The following is a 17260-nucleotide window of genomic DNA, read 5'->3' as shown; positions in this document are numbered from 1 at the left end:
TTTAGTCCTGTGGCACAAGAATCATGGGTTAACTTTGATCGTATCTCTCTTTTACCTTGTCCAGACTAGTTTCAAGGAATTGGGGAGGTGGGTTTGAGCAAGTACACTTAGGGTATATAAAGTTTTCACAAAAACTGTTTGGGGTCCCTGGCTAAGAGGAGACTCTGCCTTGGCCCCGCCGGTGTAATAAACTACACTCCGCTATCTGCATTGTCCTTCTTAGTCAGTTTGTTTCCCAGAACACATGGCTACAACAATCAAATGCATGGAATGATTGTCAATGTATTTTATGTCTTGAATGCTTAACATGCAAAAGCTTAAGAACTACCTCTGCGCCTGTATTCCTGCTCAGTAAATAAGTTCATCAATACCATTTTTTAAGTTCCATACATATCTGTTAAGACAATATTTGTACAAATATAGAGATCAGACGTGGACACAGCAGGAGAAGAAGAGGGGGACCAATTGAAAGGGTACCATTGACATATGTACACCACCATGGGTAAAACATTGGAGAAGACTCTTGAGAGTCCCTTGGACTGCAAGGAGATCCAACCGGTCCATCCTAAAGGAAATCAGTCCTGAATATCTATTGGAAGGAATGATGTTGAAGCTGAAACTTCTATATTTTGGCCACCTGATGTGAAGAACTGACTCATTTGAAGAGATGTTGACACTGGGAAGGATTGAAGGGAGGAGGAGAAGGGGACGACAGAGGATGAGGTGGTTGGATGGCATCACTGACTCAATGGACATGAGTTTGAGCAAGGTCCAGGATTTGTTGATGGACAGGGAGACCTGGCATGCAGCAGTCCATGGGGTCACAAAGAGTCAGGCACGACTGAGCAACTGAACTGAACTGATGGTGAAAATAGGTAGATGGTCGGAAGCTGCTGTTTACCACAGGGAGCTCAGCTTGGCGCTCTGTGCTGACCAGAGGGGTGACATGGAGACCACGGGAAGGAGGTCGAAGAGGGAGTAGATTTATGTATAGTTATGGCTGAATGATGATTTCATACAGCACAAATCAGCACAACATTGTAAAGCAATTATATTCCAATGCATATATATATATATATATATATATATATATATATATATATATATATATGTCTCAAAAGGGGAAAAAAGCTAAACAGACTGGTCACCGGTGGTGGAGAATCCATCTGACACTGTGGGGGGGAAATGGCCTCATCCCTGGTCCAGGAATACTCCACATGCTGTGGGGAGACTAAGCCTGTGCCCCACAGCTGCTGAGGCTGGGCGGGGCAGCTTGCTCTTTTCCATGGGCAGGAGGCAAAAGAAAGATGCTCACCACCGCTAAACAATAAGAAATGCAGAACAAAGCTACAGGGATGTATCACCGCATGCCAGTCAGAACAATGAGCAAAACGCCCATTAATAATATCATAAACGCTGAAGGGGCTTGGAGATCAGTGAACCTCCTACATGGCTGGAGAGAATGTAAGCTGGTGCAGTCACGTGGGAGGACCGTGTGGAAGTTCCTTAAAAAACATAACCTCCTGATATTTAAGGAAATGAATTCCATGAAAAGTAGACAAAACAGATTAATCGACAAATTGACAAGCTTTACAGTTTTTAGTAAATCATCTGCAATTCTGAAATGACCAGTTTTGATCTAAGATTTCTAAATTCTCTAAGTTAAATGTGTAGGAATACACATACACTCACATATTCCTTCTTGGTCTTCTCACTAACATGTTTACCTTCAGATATTAATATCTTGTATTCAATGTGTTATATAAATCATATTATGTATATATCTTCAGATATTTATATATTGCATTCAAAGTATGCCAAAGCCATGAGAAAACAGTTCCTTTAAGCCTTACAACACACATGTGGCTAAGAATTATACAGGGTAAGATTTTAGAAATCTTGGCTCCGAATTTTCCCATCATAGCTTTTGCCTATTCTTTCTGTGACTTTGTTAAACTTACATTTGCTTAAATGAGCCCCTGAAAAGTTTTAGCGAACAGAAGAACAAAGGACAATTGCACCAGGTGAGTTTATGACTCTAAGTCCTCAGAGAATTCACAGCAAGCCTTGAGGGCCCCTGAGGAAGGTCAAGGCTAGAACCAGGCAGAGAAAATTCCAGTACTTGGGGTTCAGACCTGACCCTGGGTGAAGTGCTGTGGGTGCCACAGGCTGAGTGTGGAGTGGTCCATTCAAACAAAGACGAGCAGGATGCTGGTGAGCTCAGAGGGGATCACTGAAGGCGGGGAGGGTGGGGGGGGGGGGGCTGTGCAGTAGACCCTGGGGTTCAGCAAGACTGCTGGTCCCAAGGAAGGGGTCATCTAGTGCAGGTTCTCACAGGACTGGCTGCTGTGAGTTCACGGACCTGCAGGCTGCCTGCTCCCCAGACAGACGCTGAGGCAGCAACAGCATGGAGCAGTTCAGGGGAGCTCTCAACAGTACTCTGTATGATCCTTCTTATTAGAACCACCACGATGTCCAAGTCAATAAAAATCGGAGAGGAGATACAACATAGAAATGGTGGGAAATATATGAAGTTATGAGAGGTTTAATGTCAGTAAGGAACTAATTTCTACAGATGCCATCCCCCTGTGCTTCAAATAGTTTATCATTACGTTACCTTTCCTGCAACCTTAAATAGGTGGGAGAGGTTAATGCTGGAGGTGCGTTAACCCTTCATTCATTCCACATCATATGTAACATTGAAAAACCATTGACTTTTATTAATTAAGATACATTAATTTTACACAGATGGAATAAAACCTTTTTCAATTGTTGTTTGATCCTTGATTAAAATACACATTACAAGCTTCTAAAAACTGTCCTGTTTCTCTGATGAAATGATCTGAGAATGTGATTTATATGGTTTACAAAATGGAGGCTAATTTACTAAACATGGATGGACATTCATTATATTAATATGACTTTTCCAGAAAGAGTTTTCTATACTTACATCAGATAGAAGAGAAGGTGTCCTTACTTCAAGCCTGCCAGATAATATGCATGATTTCTCTATGTTGATGTTATAAAAATACCTTAGATTTTCATGAACTATCCTTCTTTTATGCTTAAAAAGCAAGTGACATAATTATTGAAAACTTAGAACAAACTTCTGTCTTACTTTGAATTATTCCCTGAACACTTACATAATGGTGACCACTGAGGTGTTTGACATCAGTGAGAAATACCTCCATTCAGAGGTTTAGTGTGTATATAACACGACTGTGTTCTTAATCTTATAAATTGGAGAATAAATGTAAATGATTCCCACTTAATATTGAAGGGCTTCTCTTACCATTGGGCAACAACCATCAAAAACAGAAGTTCATATATAGAGTAGAAACAAATCACAGCATGTAGTAATTTGAGAGTTGAATTACATTCGTTTTGGGTCCTTAATAATCTGAAATAACTTAACATAGACAAGGATACATTAATAATAATTATACCTCTGCAAATGTCCACCCCTTCATCTTGTGATCCATACTAACATATCATATTTGTATGTGTTTTACTTATGGAATACTTGCTACAGTGTTTCTGCTGAGACTAATTCAAGAAAAGTGGTACTAATGACATGCTTTCTAGGATGAATTTTCTGGTATTGAGTTACTTTTGATGTTTGATTAAGCAGTTTTTTACATTTTTTTTTATTTCACTCATGTATCTTTCCAAAGAAAACACTCGTTTTTTCAAAATTGTATATTTGGGACCAACTTTTTTTTTTTATCACTGATTCATTTCTAGGGTTTCTCTGCACTATGTATTCTTTGATTGTGAGTGAGGTGATGACTGTGATGAAATGCTTTGCCACATTCCTTACATTTCTAACATTTCTCTGCAGTATGATCTCTCTGATGTCCAGAAAGACCTGAACTCTGGGAAAAGGATTTGCCAGAGTCTGTACATTTATAAGGTCTTTCCCCGATATGGATTCGCTGATGTTGACTTAAATTGGAACTCTGCTTAAAAGCCTTGCCACATGCTGTACATTTATAAGGTCTCTCCCCAGTATGGATTCTCTGATGTCGCGTAAGAAGTGAACAATTGATAAAGGCTTTGCCACATGCTGTACATTTATAAGGTCACTCCCCAGTATGGATTCGGTGATGTTCAGTTAAAGCTGAACGCTGCTTAAAAGCCTTGCCACATGCTTTACATTTATAAGGTCTCTCCCCAGTATGGATTCGCTGATGTTGAGTTAAGGTTGAAATCTCCTTAAAAGCGTTGCCACATGCTGTACATTTATAAGGTCTCTTCCCAGTATGGATTCGTTCATGTCGATTAAGATGTGAATAATACATAAAGGCTTTGCCACATTCTGTACATTTATAAGGTCTCTCCCCAGTATGGATTCGTTGATGTCGCGTAAGAAGTGAACAATTGATAAAGGCTTTGCCACATGCTGTACATTTATATGGTCTCTCCCCACTATGGATTTGGTGATGTTCAGTTAAACCTGAACGCTGCTTAAAAGTCTTGCCACATGCTGTACATTTATAAGGTCTCTCCCCAGTATGGATTCGCTGATGTTGAGTTAAAGTTGAAATCTCCTTAAAAGCCTTGCCACATGCTGTACATTTATAAGGTCTCTTCCCAGTATGGATTCGTTCATGTCGAGTAAGATGTGAATAATTCATAAAGGCTTTGCCACATTCAGTACATTTATAAGGTCTCTCCCCAGTATGGATTCGTTGATGTCGCATAAGAAGTGAACAACTGATAAAGGCTTTGCCACATTCTGTACATTTATAAGGTCTGTCCCCAGTATGGATTTGGTAATGTTCAGTTAAACCTGAACGCTGCTTAAAACCCTTGCCACATGCTTTACATTTATAAGGTCTCTCCCCAGTATGGATTCGCTGATGTTGAGTTAAAGTTGAAATCTCCTTAAAAGCCTTGCCACATGTTGTACATTTATACGGTCTCTCCCCAGTATGGATTCGTTGATGTTGAGTCAAAGTTGAACTCTGCTTAAAAGCCTTGCCACATGCTGTACATTTATAAGGTCTCTCCCCAGTATGGACTCGTTGATGTTGAGTAAGTAGTGAATAATGGATAAAGGCTTTGCCACATTCTGTACATTTGTATGGTTTCTCCCCAGTAAGGATTCGCTGATGTTCAGTTAAATATGAACTCTGATTAAAGGCTTTGCCACATGCTGTACATCTCAAATCTTTCCTTCTTGAATGAATTTTCGTATGTCTGCTTCGATTTGGTGAGTTACTACAGACTTTTCCACAGGTATTACACTTGCAATGTTTCTGCTCAGTCTGAATATTCTGCTGTTGAATAAGTTTTGAAGACTGGTTAAAAACTTTACTATAATCATAACAATCATAAGTCTTCTCTCCAATATCCATACTCTTATAAGTATTAATAGTAAGATTTGAGTTTTGATGAAATATATTCCTACACTTATTATGTTCAGAATTGTTGTCTGAAAATTGATGTCCCTGTTGTTTCAGGAGATATGAGTCTTGGTCAACATTATGGCCAGTTTCATTGCATGAAGAGCTTCTCATTCCATCATGTATACTCTTGTAATTATTGGGGGTAGAGCTCCTGCTTAAGGCATTCCTCATTTTGTTACACTTGTAAAGTTGTTCCACACTAATTATACCTCCATATGTATTGAATAATGACGGTTGAATAAGGTGTCTTCCATTATAATCAACATTCCACACTTTGGAACAAGGAGACAATAGTTGTTGGTTGAAAAACAAGAAACCCTTGTTAAAGGATCCCTCAAATTGATTGTATTGAGAATTTCCCCCCTCATTTTTAAGTTTCTGGTCTCCAGACATGTTTGAATCTATATTTAATAGACAGCTATGCTCAGAGTATAGGTTGGAATGAGTATTTGCAGTAGAGACTAGATGACTTTCCAGATTTTCCATATTTCCCTTCAGAGGACATGTATGTTTCAAGAGGTGACGTGGATCTTTGCTGACAAATATACACTCATCTGCAGATGTTGATGACTGAAGTTGGTCATCTGAAATTGGTTTTTCCTTATTTGATTCACATCCTTGATTTCTTTTGGCGGTAATGTTTACTTTATGGGAAACTGTACCAACTTGGTTGTGTCCATCATAACATGCTCTCCGCTCTTTACATGCCCTCATAGATTCCCAGTCTTTGGTTAAATGTAAATTTCCAAGGTGAAATCTTTCATATATTCCTAGCTTTGCAGTTAGGAGTAAATCTTCTAAGCCTGGTTTTTGGGTCCTCAAACCCTGGGTGTCGTGAGAAGACACAGCTGAAAGATACCAAATAATTATTAATTCTACTTACTATTCTTGGGGAATATAGATTACAATTTACATAAAACTGGCATACACTTGGCTAGATTAAGCTGAAAACTGAGATAGAAGGAGTCAAGATGGCAGAGGATTCGGAAGACGTGGAGTTCATCTCTCTCCACGAAAGCATCAAGAATACATCTTGAAGTGGAAAAATTCTCAGAGCCCTGAGGAACACGGGCAGAGGAACTTGGACACCTGAAAGGACAAGAAAGATTCCTGCTGAGCCAGGTAGGACAAGGGAGAGATGGAGGAAAGGGAAGAGGAAAAGAAGCCGGATGGGACCCGCAAAACCCTGGGGGGATCTGAAGAGAGGAGAGGTCTCCACATCCAGGGAAGCCCCTCACTGGGGGGAGTTCACTTGGGACAGACGGGGAGCGCGTCCTCTGTGGGAAGAGAACACGGCAACCAGCGTGCAGGACAGAGTGAGACCTGTAAGCAGGGTAATGTCCCCTGCCCTGCCCACCCAGCCTGAGAGGGTGTCCTCCGCTGCAGACAAGGGCTGGGTGCTGGAACGTGGGGTTTGGAGAGCAGAACCAGGCAGATGACTGCGGGTGGCCGTGATGAGACATCCTGAGGGGACGGGATGGAGGGAGGAGCTGTGCAAATGGGATGCTTGTGGAGGAAGCGTGAACCACCAGAGAAGCAGAGCGGCGCTGTTGAGTGATGCCCGAAGGGAAGAAGCTCCTTGCAGCCTCTCTGCCCCTGTGCCTGTCCCTGCCTCTCCAGGCACTAGGGATGTCTCCCACCTAGGTGGGTGATCTCATGACCCCCACAGCTGCTTCCTCCTCCCCAGCCTCCTCCCTACCAGGGTAGACTCACGGGCTCCAGGGGCACCTTCAGGGCACACGCCTGTGAGTGGTCCCAATGTACAGGTGGTGCTGAAACCACAGCTGAGCCCCAAGGCCCTGCACTAAGCAAGAAGAGCTGAGATCTCTCCTTGCATCTGTACAAACCACGGTCTTACATCCCATAACTGGCTTGGTAAACTCAGCCCCAACAGAACATCTAGATGGAAATGAGGCTCTGGCAGTCAAGACCAGTCTGGATTTAGCCACTGTAGACTTTGTAGGCATGCACATGAGGCATTTGGGCCAGGTCACAGTCTACATTGCCCCCATAGCACCGCAGCGGGTCGAGCTCCACAATGAATGTACACCTGGGATATGACTACAGTGGATCTCTGCTGGTGACCTGGTGAAAACAACATCTGAGAGACACCAGGGTGAAGTGCCAACATACCCATGGTTCAGGTGAGGCCAAGATCAATGCCAACACAGGGTCACAGGAGAGCTGGCACAGCACATGAAAGATGACACGCAGAGCACTCTCCGAGGAGAACATCCCCAGAGGAGCAACACTCAGTGGCTTCCCTCCCACTGGGTGTGCTCCAGTCCCACTAGATCAGAAGCACCACAGATCAGAGCAGAGCTCATTTCAGATCTGGACCTCTGCTCCACCAATCAGGAAGCAGAGCCCGCCACAGACAGTGACAGCCACAGAGGAAAGGCGAAGCGGCCCTCAGGATCCGGGCAGGCTCTGGTCACAATAGTAACAATCAACCCCCTCTCAAGGGGATAAGGGCACAAGTCTCTGAACCGCCTCACCCACCAGGGAGCAGACACCAGAGCAAGAGGAACTAGGATCTGCAGCCTGCAGAACAGAGACCACAAACACAGAACATTGGACAAGATGAGATGACAGAGGAGCATGGTGCAGAGGAGAAGTCAAGATAGAAACCTACAGGAACAACAAAGCGAGGAGCAGTTGAGCAGTGTCATGAGTAATGTTTGCTTTAAGTAATTAAATTTACAAACAAAACGTTTTCACAAATGATAATGCCTACTAATTATTGAATCCACTTACCACTCATGTTGATATCTGAGCATGTTCTAATAGAGTCTAAAATAGTAAATGCTACTGACCTAGAACTAATCAGAAATAGATGGCATAAATGATAAAGTTCTGGGATGTTTCATAAGAAACAAGATAGATTTAACAAGGTAAGAGTTCTTAACAAATCAAATGAGAAGTGAGACTTGAAAAATATGGGGAGAACACAGGGAACTCTACTCAATGCTCTGTGGTGAACTAGATGGGAAGGAAATCTAATCAAGAAGGGAAATGTGTATATGCATCACTTATTCTTTCTGTATAGCAAAACTAACATAACATAACATTGTAAAATAGCATTATTGGAACAGAAAAATTTCTTCTTAAATATTTCTCTATATAATTTATAGGCTTGATAGTGAATAACAATCAGAAAAAAGCACTGTGGGAAATGTTTTAAACTCCCATGTCAATAATTTCTTTAAAAACTCTGCGAGTTAAATAAATATATTACAGCATTTTAGCAGTAATGAATTGGGATAAATATACTTAACACCTTTAATGTTAGTTCATATAAAAAAAGAAAAACTTTTAAAATTCAGATTTGCATTTTATGATTTTAGTGAGGTGTCTTATACAGTGAAGCAAGAATTTGAGTATGATATTTCTAAGGTCATAGGTGTAGTTTCCAGTGCACTGGAAATTATATGGTAGAAAACAAAAAACATCTGTCCCCAGTATTCCTACAAGTTTGGCAATTTTTTCACAGCTCCACCCACACACTTCTGATTTGGGACAGAATCTTCACTTTTAAAAGGGCTTAATATAGTTATTCAGAAATATGCAGATTTTCTAAAAACCCCCCAAAATGGACGAGTTATCAGGTCATGCAGGTTGCTCCAGGCCAAGACAATTATTTTGGTTCTAACTGTGAATGTGAAAATTAATCACTGGAGAAAAATACACAAATGATGAAAAGAATCAGGAATGGGTCAGGAGATGACGCTCTATGACGGTGACAGAAATAAACCTAGGCTAATCCAAAATCATCTCCACTGAAGCAGATCTTCTCAAACCACATGGCAAAGTCTGATTTCCTCCCCAATGCTTGGCCCTCTCACCTGACTTATCTGCTTCATCCATAGACACATACCTGGGTGTATGGCTGTCTCCATTCTCCTTACATCCCAGGGATCCTTCATTTCCTCCAGAAACGTGACCAGGTCCGGCTTAGAGACCACAAGACCTGTTCATCAGAAAAAGGAATATGTGTTTTCTGAGATATTCATCAATTTCCAATCCAATATGTATTCAGGTGAGAGAGAAGTCAAGGTAGAAAGTTAAAATAGCATTAAGAAAAAGAATTTCACCAAATAGTTTTTTGGAAGCATCTTTAAAAGACAAATGCATCAAAATCAGATTCTGATATTATGCTCAAGTACTACTAAGGCAAAACCAGGTAGTGGAATTCCAGTTTTAAGAGGAGAGTGGCACTATTTGATACCACAGAACTTACAGAATTACCACGAACCTAGAATGAATGCAGGTCAAGAAGCAACAATTAGAATCGTACATGGAACAGTTGACTGGTTGCAGATTGGGAAAGGAGCACATCAAGGCTGTACATGGCCACCTTGCTTATTTAATTTCTATGCAGAGTACATCATGTGAAATGCTGGGCTGGATGATTCACAACCTGGAATCAAGATTACCAGGAGAGATATCAACAACGTCAGATAGACAGATGATATCACTCTAATGGCAGAACTTGAAGAGGAACTAAAAAGGCTCTTGATGGGGGTGAAAGAGGAGAGTGAAAAAGCTGGCTTAAAACTCCACATTCAGAAAACTAAGATCATGGCATCCAGTCTCATCATGTCATGGCAAATAGACAGGGGAAAAGTGGAAACAGTGACAGATTGAATTTTAGGAGGGGGTGGGGCCTCCAAAATAACTGCAGATGGTGACTGCAGCCATGAAATTAAAAGATGCTTGCCCTTTGGAAGAAAAGCTATGACAAAGACAGCATATTAAAAAGCAGAGACATCACTTTGCCAACAAAGGACCGTAAAGTCAAAGCTGTGGTTTTTTCAATAGTCACGTATGGATGTGATATTTGGAACATAAAGTAGGCTGAGCACCAAAGAATTGATGCCTTTGAACTGTGGTGCTGGAGAAGAGTCTTGAGAGTCCCTTGGTCAGCAAGGAGATCACACCAGTCAATCTTAAAGAAATCAACCCTGAATATTCATTGGAAGGACTGATGCTGAAGCTCCAATACTTTGGCAACCTGACTGTGAGAGCCAATTCATTGGAAAAGACCCTGATGCTGGGAAAGATCGAGGGCAGGGGAAGGGAGTGGCAGAAGATGAGATGGTTGAATAGCATTATAGACTCAGTGGATATGAATGTGAGCAAACTCTGGGAGTTAAAGAAGGCTAGGGAAGCCTGGCTTGCTGCATTCCACGGGATCGCAAAGAGTTGGACATCACTTAGCGACTGAACAACAAGGAGACAGGTTACATCAAGAAAGAAGGTTACTTTCCCCTGGAAAGTAGGGATCTTAACCTCTACTGGACAAAGCACAAAATTACAGGAGACATTCTAGAATGAATGAACCAAAACCCTGAGAATATATAAGGGATTCTGGAAGCAAGTTATCCTCACCCAAGCAGGCCAGATTCCCGTAGTTCTCTAACATCACGTCCCGGTACAATTCCCGCTGACCGGGGTCCAGGCATTCCCACTCCTCTTGAGTGAAATCTATGGTCACATCCTGGAATGTCAGCAGCCCCTGAAATATAAAGGACATGAACCACGTGAACCTGGGAAGACTATCTAATGTGACCCAAGATGAAACCAGCCAGAGAAATGGTTTTGATGTAGGAGAATGTCTGGTGTTACACAAGAATCTAATTTTTATACTGCCGTATTTTCCACTGTATTTCTCACCCCAGGGAAGGGAATGAGATATGATCTACAGACCACTGTAGAAACTATTCTGATGGAAGAGAAATTATAAAACAATCCATCAACACTGACTTATCTATTTCTGAAAGTTGAACTCGTGTGGCACAGGATTAACTGTCTATCAAGGAAAGCATGTTAGTCACTCAGTCATGTCTGATTCTTTCCAACCCCATGGACTGTAGCATGCCAGGCTTCTCTGTCCATGCGATTTTTCAGGCAAGAATACTGCAGTGAGTTGCCATTTCCTTCTCCAGGGGAATCTTCCCCACCAAGGAATCGGACCCGGGTCTCCCACATTGCAGGCAGATTCTTCACCATCTGAGCTACCAGGGAAGCCCCCCATCAAGGAAACAGGAAACATTTTTAAAAAGCATGATGCTCTGATCTAAGAGTTCTGCAGTGGGGCCAATGTGCCGCATTTTTAACAATCTTATTTTAACTGGTAATCTTGAAAATTCTGATACATGAATGACCGTTCTGAATAGCAAAGAGGTAGACCACTAAGGTAAGAATTTACACTTAACTTTGAATTTTAAGTGTTTTACAAAATTGACAGGTCTGATAGAATACTACCGATAGCATCAATAATCCTTTGAACTACTTAATATATACTATATGCCTTTCTAAAAGTTTTTACAGGGTCTTGAATGCATCACATAGATAATATAAAATCAAAAACATTATTGTTCCACCGTTTTGCAAATATTTTGTCAAACATTCATTAAATGACAGATGTTGAATTTGCTTCAGTTTATGTGAACTAAAATTTAACTAGTAAAACACAAATACACAGAGACAACACTAAAGAAAGTGTATAGTTTTTCTAGGGTCTTCCCTGGTAGTCTTAGCTCCCAAGTCAGGGGGCTGGGTTCAGTCCCTTGTTAGAGAACTAGATGCCACACCCACAGCTAAAGTTTGCCTGCTGCAACAAAGTCTCCCACATGGCTCCAAGATTCTGTAGGCTACAGCCAAGACACAACTCAGCCAAACATAAATACGTGTATTTTTTTTAAAAGAACTTTATATAACTGGGAAGAATACCAAAACAAGAAAAAAAAAAATATGTAACATTTTCATGCAAAGAGACATATATTTAATTGACTATATACTTACTAACACTATTAAAGAAAAGCTAACATTCAGAAAACTAAGATGACAGCATCCGGCCCCATCACTTCATGGCAAATAGATGGGGAAAGAGTGGAAACAGTGGCTGACTTTCTTTTTGGGGGCTCCAAAATCCCTGCAGATGGTGACTGCAGCCACGAAATTAAGATGCTTACTCCTTGGAAGGAAAGTTATGACCAACCTAGACAGCACACTAAGAACCAGAAACATTACTCTGTCCACAAAGGTCCATCTAGGCAAGGCTATGGTTTTTCCACTAGTCATGTATGGATGTGAGAGTTAGACTATAAAGAAAGCTAAGCACAGAAGAATTGATGGTTTTGAACTGTAGTGTTGGAGAAGACTCTTGAGAGTCCCTTGGACTGCAAGGAGATGCAATCAGTCCATCCTCAAGGAAATCAGTCTGGATGTTCATTGGAAGGACGGATGTTCAAGCTGAAACTCCAATATTTTGGCCATCTGATGCGAATGACTCATTTGAAAAGACCCTGATGCTGGGAAAGATTGAAGGGAGGAGGAGAAGGGGACGACAGAGGATGAGATGGTTAGATGGCATCACTGACTCAATGGACATGAGTTTGGGTAAACTCCAGGAGTTGGTGATGTACAGGGAGACCTGGAATGCTGCGGTTCATGGGGTCGCAAAGAGTCAGACACGAATGAGCGACGGAACTGAACTGATTCATGTTCAGTTCAGTTCAGCTGAGTTCATTCATATTTATGTCAGTAAAATCAATATTCATGTCAATAAAATCAGTTCATGTTCAGTTCACTTCAGGCTTTCCTATTCATGTCAATGAAATCAAGATTCTTTTTAATGGGTTAAAATATATACATCTACTTGTGGATGATATTCTTTGTATATTTTAAATACACTAGGGTGCAAACATATACAATGGTATAAGATAAATTAGAGCTCTTGGTTATGAAACTTTTATTTCTTGAAAAACTGTATCGTTTTGTTGAGCTGTATCTTAGAAATTCAACACAGGTGAAAACAGATTAGCACCAATAGAATTGTTGCAAATATTTTGATAAAGAAGTGCAAAAATGTATCTATGGTGAAACAGATGACCAGCCCAGGTGGGATGCATGAGACAAGTGCTCGGGCCTGGTGCACTGGGAAGACCCAGAGGAATCGGGTGGAGAGGGAGGTGGGAGGGGGGATCGGGATGGGGAATACGTGTAAATCTATGGCTGATTCATATCAATGTATGACAAAACCCACTGAAATGTTGTGAAGTAATTAGCCTCCAACTAATAATAAAATAAATAAATAAATAGATGGCAAAAAACAAAAAAAGTGCAAAAATGTGAATAGGAAGACTATGTCTATGATATGAGCGAGGAGTGTACTGGAAACATCACACTTGGGCTTGAGTGATGAAAACTCCCACTCCCAAAACCCAGTTTCTATCATCAACACAGTGAGTGTTCATTTTCCAAAGCAAAGAGAAACCAAGATGTGGAGTTTCTCCATTAACTGTGAGGGTTTTCACATGTTCCTCATTCCATTTTTCCACAGCCTTGTCTAAAGACAGAGGGGAAAAAAATGAACTCTATAGCCTGATAATCTCAGAGAAATCACCAGAGCCAGTGGAGATCATATGTCATGGTGTAAATGGATCACACGGAAGATGCACTATCAGAACCTGGGCATGTCAGAAAAAACAAGGAAATTCTAACTTGAACCTAACATAAAAAATATCAGTTTTATGCAAAATTCATTTCATATATACTTACTCTGTTTTGTATCCTAACAATGTTGTCACGCGACTGTCGGTTCTTCGGTTCTTTGTCTCGTCACAACAAAAATTTGGAGTGACGGACATTAAAGCCCCTTGGCGGGCCACGGCTCTCGGAGGACAGACCGTGTTATAGCTCTTAAATAAATCAGTGTTACAGCTCTATTTATTTAGATAATAGCCGGAAAATCCATCTTCGAGTTGTGAGGACATGTCGATTCCCAAGACACAAAGAGAAGATCGCCCCATCATGCGGGGGGGAGAGAGAGAGAAGAAGGAAGAGGGCTTTGACTCCTCTTTTTATATGTTTCTCTGCCCCTGGGCCTCTGTTATGTAAATCGGGCCTAGGCAGGAGCGTTGTTTGTTTTACATGAGGTTCTCACTCTGGTCGTCGGACCTTCCTTTGTTCTATTTTCACGGACTTTCCCTTCCAGGTGGACGGTGGACGGACAGGCAGTGTGTTTTTCTTATTAACTCTCTCTTGAGAGACTTCATACTCAAGATGCTTTTTGGGAATTGGGGCGGAGGTCTCTTTCTTCTGTAATTTATTCCTGCTGTGCCTGGGCGTAGGCCTGCCTAGCAGAGCAGAAGTCTCTCTCTACCTGATCTAAGTTGGGGTGTTTTATATCTGAAACCAGCTTGTAGTCTTATAATAACAGGAACTTAGTTTGAAACTGTTGGCGCCTCTCAGAGATAAAATAGACAGGGGCCAAACAGGAGACCTAACAGGATGGTCATCACTGGTCCCCAGAAACAGGGGGCACCGCTGGGATGATTGGCTGGTGGTCAAGCAACAGAGCTGTGTTCTAGGAATCTTGTGTTTAGTCTGAAGTTACCATCTTTCACCTGGATGGGCTCCAGTTCTGTAGAAGAACTCAAAGACATTGTTATACATATTTCTTTGAGTAGGAACCAGGACCCGTCTCAAGGCTGTACCACCATTTGATTGTTTCCCCTCTGTTTTTGTATTTTTTTCCTTTCTTGATTAGCAATTGTTTGAATCTACCCTTTGGAACTCAGGGAAGGTGAAGGAGGCTGAATAAAGCCTATATTTTACAGTACAGCAGATCTGTACTCCAGAGTTGCCACCCCACAGAGTCCTGCTCAGTTTTAATTTAGGGAACAGGGCAACTATGACTGTGATATTTGTCAAAACGGGGCTCAAGTCTTAGACCTGAGCCTTGTATGATTAAAATCTCAATCCCTTGGTCTGCCATTTTGTTGTAACATACCCAGTTAGTAGTAGCTGGAGAAGGGATAACTGGAGTTTTAATAGACAAAATATTTTTTTTTTTTTTTTTTTTTTAGAAGAATAGGCCTGAAACCCAGTCTGGACCTGGCACTTTGGGGAGACTTTTAGCCAGGTGGCCAGTTGCTTAGTTTTATAAAAAGTAAGGTAGAAGTTACTAGCTTCTAGCAGACATTGTTTTGAGAATGGTGGCATTAAAGCCTGACACGACTCAGAAAACTCAAGTGTTTAGCAATACAATGTCTAATCTGAAATTGCACTCATAGTAACACCTGGTTATTTCCCAGGATGTCTGAACCATCGCTGAGTACTCTATTTTGACTTTTAATTGTAAAATTTTTTAATAGCCAAAGCAGATGGCACCATTAATGATGTCAGTGTTTCTCTAGGTATGAGAAGATGCAAGAATTGGGACTCATAAATTCTCTTGAAAAGATCTAACTATCTGAAGGCCTGTTCTGACAGTTTTTTCCAGAGCATCGAGTGTCTCATTCTTGATCTTCACCCTGAACTCCTTTCAGGGCCGTTGAAAGTCAGCAGTTGCAGTGGCCATGATATAATCGCTGTAGCTGTAGATGGCAAGTGTCAATCTTCAGTTGGCAGAGCCCCTTTTTGTTCATAAACTTGACCACGACTTTGAGGGGGGCATTTCATGACCATTTTATCCCATGGTGCTGAGAATGTCTATTCTCAGGTTTGGCAAAGATTTTGTTGACTGGCCACTCAATGTGCTGTTACTGGACTAGGCCATAAAACAGTATCTAAAATTCTCTGGACCACCTGTCTTACTAGCCTCTTGGTCCAGGAAAACATTCCCTCTTGTTGTTTTTTTCTCATATCTAGAGTTACACTGCCATCATTATTGATCTCATAGGGAACTATATATTATGTTATCAGAGGCCTCAGTCACACATTTGGCACTGTAAGAAATGGCAATTTTGTAAAACAGGTGAAATACAGAGAACATCGCCAGCAGTACTAGCAAAGTCACGAGTAAGATGTACGAGCTTCTATTAGATGTAGCCCAGTATATCTCAGGTCATCTGACTTAGTCTACTCTGCACGAACATTTATCTTTCAGAGAAATTATACATTAGCACCACCATCTATAAGGCACACAGCCCAGTTTTCTAGTGTTACTAGACTGATTATTTTTAGTATGATTTAATTGTTTTTAACACAGAGGAGACTTTAAACCTAAATTACCATAGCCTGGTGTTATCTATATAAATTTATCTTATAATTGTGGGAGATTTTTTTCTTTTGCTAAAAACCTTTTTTTTTTTTTTTTTTGCTCTGATTGAGCTTCAGGAATAGAAAAAGGCTCAAATTTATGGCCAGAGTCAGAGTAGGCATTATTAATTGGCCTGGTGAGGGGATCTCATCTAGTAATATCACAGTGACCTGAATATGACTATAATTTTTTCAAGTTAATTTTTTCAGGGTCAACCAGTTAGAGTCTTGTAGTAGAGAAATTTACCAAAGTAACCCAGAACTAGATACAGGTGATTGGCCACAAACCCAACAATTGGATTGATTTTTAAAACTGGCATAGAATCAGGCCTATGATAGAAAAGCATTTGATTTATACACAAAGGTCTAAGAAGTCAAGAGAACACTATAAACGATCATATGAATCAGGTCCAGCATCTTGGACAAACTGTCTACCTCTGATGTCGTTGTCTTTTCATTCTGGTGTACTGTAGTATTTCCTGTTTGAGCATCATTTTAAGGTGAGATCAGGTCAGCTGTCTTTTCTATAGACCAGTCCAGTGTAGGGGCCTCTGGAAATGGGAATTAATCTAAGAGTTAATTTCTCTTTAGTTTTATTGTGCATGAGCTAATTAAGAGTACCTGATAAAAAGTCCTCTTATCCAGGTTGGAGACAGTCTCTTAAATTGTCTTTTTTCAGTCCTGCTTGCAGGTCATCAGGCATCTGATCGTCATCCAAAGATAGATTACTGAGATAAGCTTCAGAAACAAACTTTTACATTAATATCACATAACAGAATTGATCATAGACTTTTTATTTT

At 40.9% G+C, this 17260-nt stretch overlaps 3 protein-coding genes across 4 annotated transcripts in view; all 3 read right to left on the bottom strand.

Moving 5' to 3' along the window:
• The window catches only part of LOC122692447 (zinc finger protein 721-like), a 65454-nt gene that overhangs the window by 21397 nt on the left and 26797 nt on the right, over positions 1-17260 (bottom strand). Inside the window, 3 exon segments of the mRNA XM_043900010.1 lie at positions 3731-6259; positions 9289-9381; positions 10803-10929. Of these exon segments, the coding sequence (XP_043755945.1) occupies positions 3731-6259; positions 9289-9381; positions 10803-10929 (2749 nt within the window).
• The window catches only part of LOC122691420 (putative protein ZNF720), a 344658-nt gene that overhangs the window by 324519 nt on the left and 2879 nt on the right, over positions 1-17260 (bottom strand). The gene's annotated exons all lie outside the window — the stretch shown is intronic.
• LOC122692441 (putative protein ZNF720) overlaps positions 1-17260 on the bottom strand; it is a 136681-nt gene that overhangs the window by 116942 nt on the left and 2479 nt on the right. For both annotated transcript variants that reach the window (XR_006340655.1, XM_043900005.1), the window contains exon 2: positions 17082-17198. The gene's annotated coding sequence lies outside the window, so the exon portion shown is untranslated. The remainder of the gene's footprint in view (positions 1-17081; positions 17199-17260) is intronic.

The sequence above is a fragment of the Cervus elaphus genome, chromosome 4, assembly GCF_910594005.1.
Source record: "Cervus elaphus chromosome 4, mCerEla1.1, whole genome shotgun sequence".
In the NCBI taxonomy this organism is placed as follows: Eukaryota; Metazoa; Chordata; class Mammalia; order Artiodactyla; family Cervidae; genus Cervus; species Cervus elaphus.
This window is presented reverse-complemented; position numbering and strand designations above follow the sequence as displayed.